Source organism: Brachypodium distachyon, chromosome 3 (assembly GCF_000005505.3).
Source record: "Brachypodium distachyon strain Bd21 chromosome 3, Brachypodium_distachyon_v3.0, whole genome shotgun sequence".
In the NCBI taxonomy this organism is placed as follows: domain Eukaryota; kingdom Viridiplantae; phylum Streptophyta; class Magnoliopsida; order Poales; family Poaceae; genus Brachypodium; species Brachypodium distachyon.
The window spans coordinates 22,916,240-22,918,458 of NC_016133.3; the positions used below are offsets into that span (position 1 = coordinate 22,916,240).

Here is a 2,219-nt window from a genome sequence, read left to right on the forward strand (position 1 = left end):
CCCCCCCAACACACACGCACACCCACACCCACACCCACACCCACCTAAGTATCAAAAAGAAATCTTATACTATAAATTGTGTATTTTGCACTTTATCTAATAGCAATCTTTTATATATTCTCGTCCTCCGTACAAATTTTTCCTAGCTTCGCCCCTACGTGGGCTGGTGAGCTAGTGGTACCGTGTGCCCATGTTGTTCACAATTACTCTTTCGCACCCACTGAAAGGCATTTCCAACAATTGTACTAACAGCTACTGCAAGGAGGAGGGCAGAATTCTTGAAGGGAATGTAAAGGAAAGAAACAAAAGGGGGGAGAAAACAAAGAAAGATACAAGGAAATCACGACTCAGTCTTGTTCCCATCCAAGAGAAAACGCGGAAGTCTTGCGGGTGTCCAATTGTAGCAAATAATTATATTGAGGAGAGAGAGATTGATCATGGAAGGAAACGTAAATCACATTACCAAAAAAGAGGAAAATGACATAAACGAGAGATAAAAATCATAATTAATATCTCACGCCTGCACCAAGTTGCATAAAAATGGAGTTGGGCATGCTGGCTTCCAACACTGGCAGATAATTAAGAACTCTTCCTTCTTCATGTCTGACTCTTAACACGAGGGGAGGTAACTGGTGAGGAGACTAGAGAAGAAGCCACATGCGCTAGCACAAAGGTGTTACCGCATGCCGCCCACATCATCTACTGGCCCCGCTTTGTATAGATCCCAAAGGCACCCAACAATAGTAGCAAGGGATGGAAAGAAAAAGAGACACAAAGGAAAGAAACAAAAAGACGCAAAGGAAAGAAACAAAAGATAGACGCAAAAGATTAAGGGAATCAAGAGTCAAGTTGTTTCCACCCCTACTTGCAAAACAAAAGTTGTTTCCATACCTAATAAAAAGAGGAATCCATACCATGGCCTCCACGCAAGCAGAAAATTTCAAACTCAAATCTCGCCTCCTCCTCTTCTGACTCTTCTTTCCCCAGAAGAAAAAAAATTCAATGGTAAATCCGAGCGGGTCTAGATGTGCAGCAGGGACAGATAAGGGACAGCACACGTTTGAGATCAGCGGATACAGTCTACATCGGGGCCTCAGCGTTAGGCGCTTCCTCCAGTCAGCCAACTTCACCGTCGGTGGGCATATGTGGTTCGTGGTCTTCTACCTTGACGGATCCCATGAGGACTGCAAGGACTGGGTATCTATTGGCCTCGATAAGCCGGGGCATAGGTACGGTACGCACATCATTCGTACTCAACTTCCTCTACCCGACCAGCATCCAGTATCACTGGTGCCAGTAGGATACAATTTCCATTCAGCGTGCAACTCATCTATCTTGAAGCACTTTAGAAAAGGGACATGCTAGAACAATCTGGATGCATTGTTGGTGATTGCCTCAAAATTCACTGCGCCTTGATCGTGACCAAGGAGCCACCAGTGATTAAGGTCATCTATTGTGGCAATGTCCATCTGCCGCCATCCAGCATCATAGAGAAGCTCCAGAAGTTGTTGGAGACACAGGAGTCATGTGACATTTGTAGTTCAAGGGAGGAGTTCCCTGCCCATAAGCTCGTGATGGCAATGCAATCACCGGTCTTCAAAGCAGATATCTATGGCACGATGATGGAGAAGGATATAACTCGTACTGTCGTCCCTGATATGCAACCGTCTGTATTTAGGGCTCTTCTCCATTTCATCTATACCGATTCGCCCCCTCTCTTGGGCAATCTTGATGGGAGTAACAGGAAAGAGATGATCAAGCATTTGCTTGTTGCCGCAGACCGGTACGCCATGGAAAGGCAGAAGCTATTATGCGAAATCTCCTTGCGCAAAGTGCTTGATGTCAAGACTATGATGAATATGCTAGATTTGGCCGATTGACATAGTTTTATCAGGTTAAAAGATGCATGCATTCAATTTATGGCCTTTTCGGGTAAAGCAGTTGAAATTTTTGAAACCCAAGCATACAGTGAGTTCAAAGCAACTCGTCTTTCTATGAGACTCGATATGTGGGAGAATATAAAATAAGTGTCGTAAACTTTGAAAGGGCATTTCTCTCCTAAGTGATTTTGGTGGTGATGACAACATGTTGTGTATCTAATCGTGTGTCAAGTATTTCAGATTTCATAAAGAAATTGGCACAAGACGTTGATGTGGACCCTCAAGATGCTATGAAGCGTAACGGTGTTAGCGGCGTTTTCGTTTTGATTTGAGTCGTAG

The 2,219-nt window shown here is 44.2% G+C and overlaps 1 protein-coding gene across 1 annotated transcript; it reads left to right on the top strand.

The window, feature by feature from the left end:
• The first annotated feature begins 1,358 nt into the window (after positions 1–1,358).
• Positions 1,359–1,880, top strand: LOC112271657 (BTB/POZ and MATH domain-containing protein 3-like). The gene has a single exon (XM_024461392.1). It carries the CDS (start codon positions 1,359–1,361, stop codon positions 1,878–1,880), a length of 522 nt encoding a protein of 173 aa, XP_024317160.1.
• Positions 1,881–2,219: the final 339 nt, after the last annotated feature.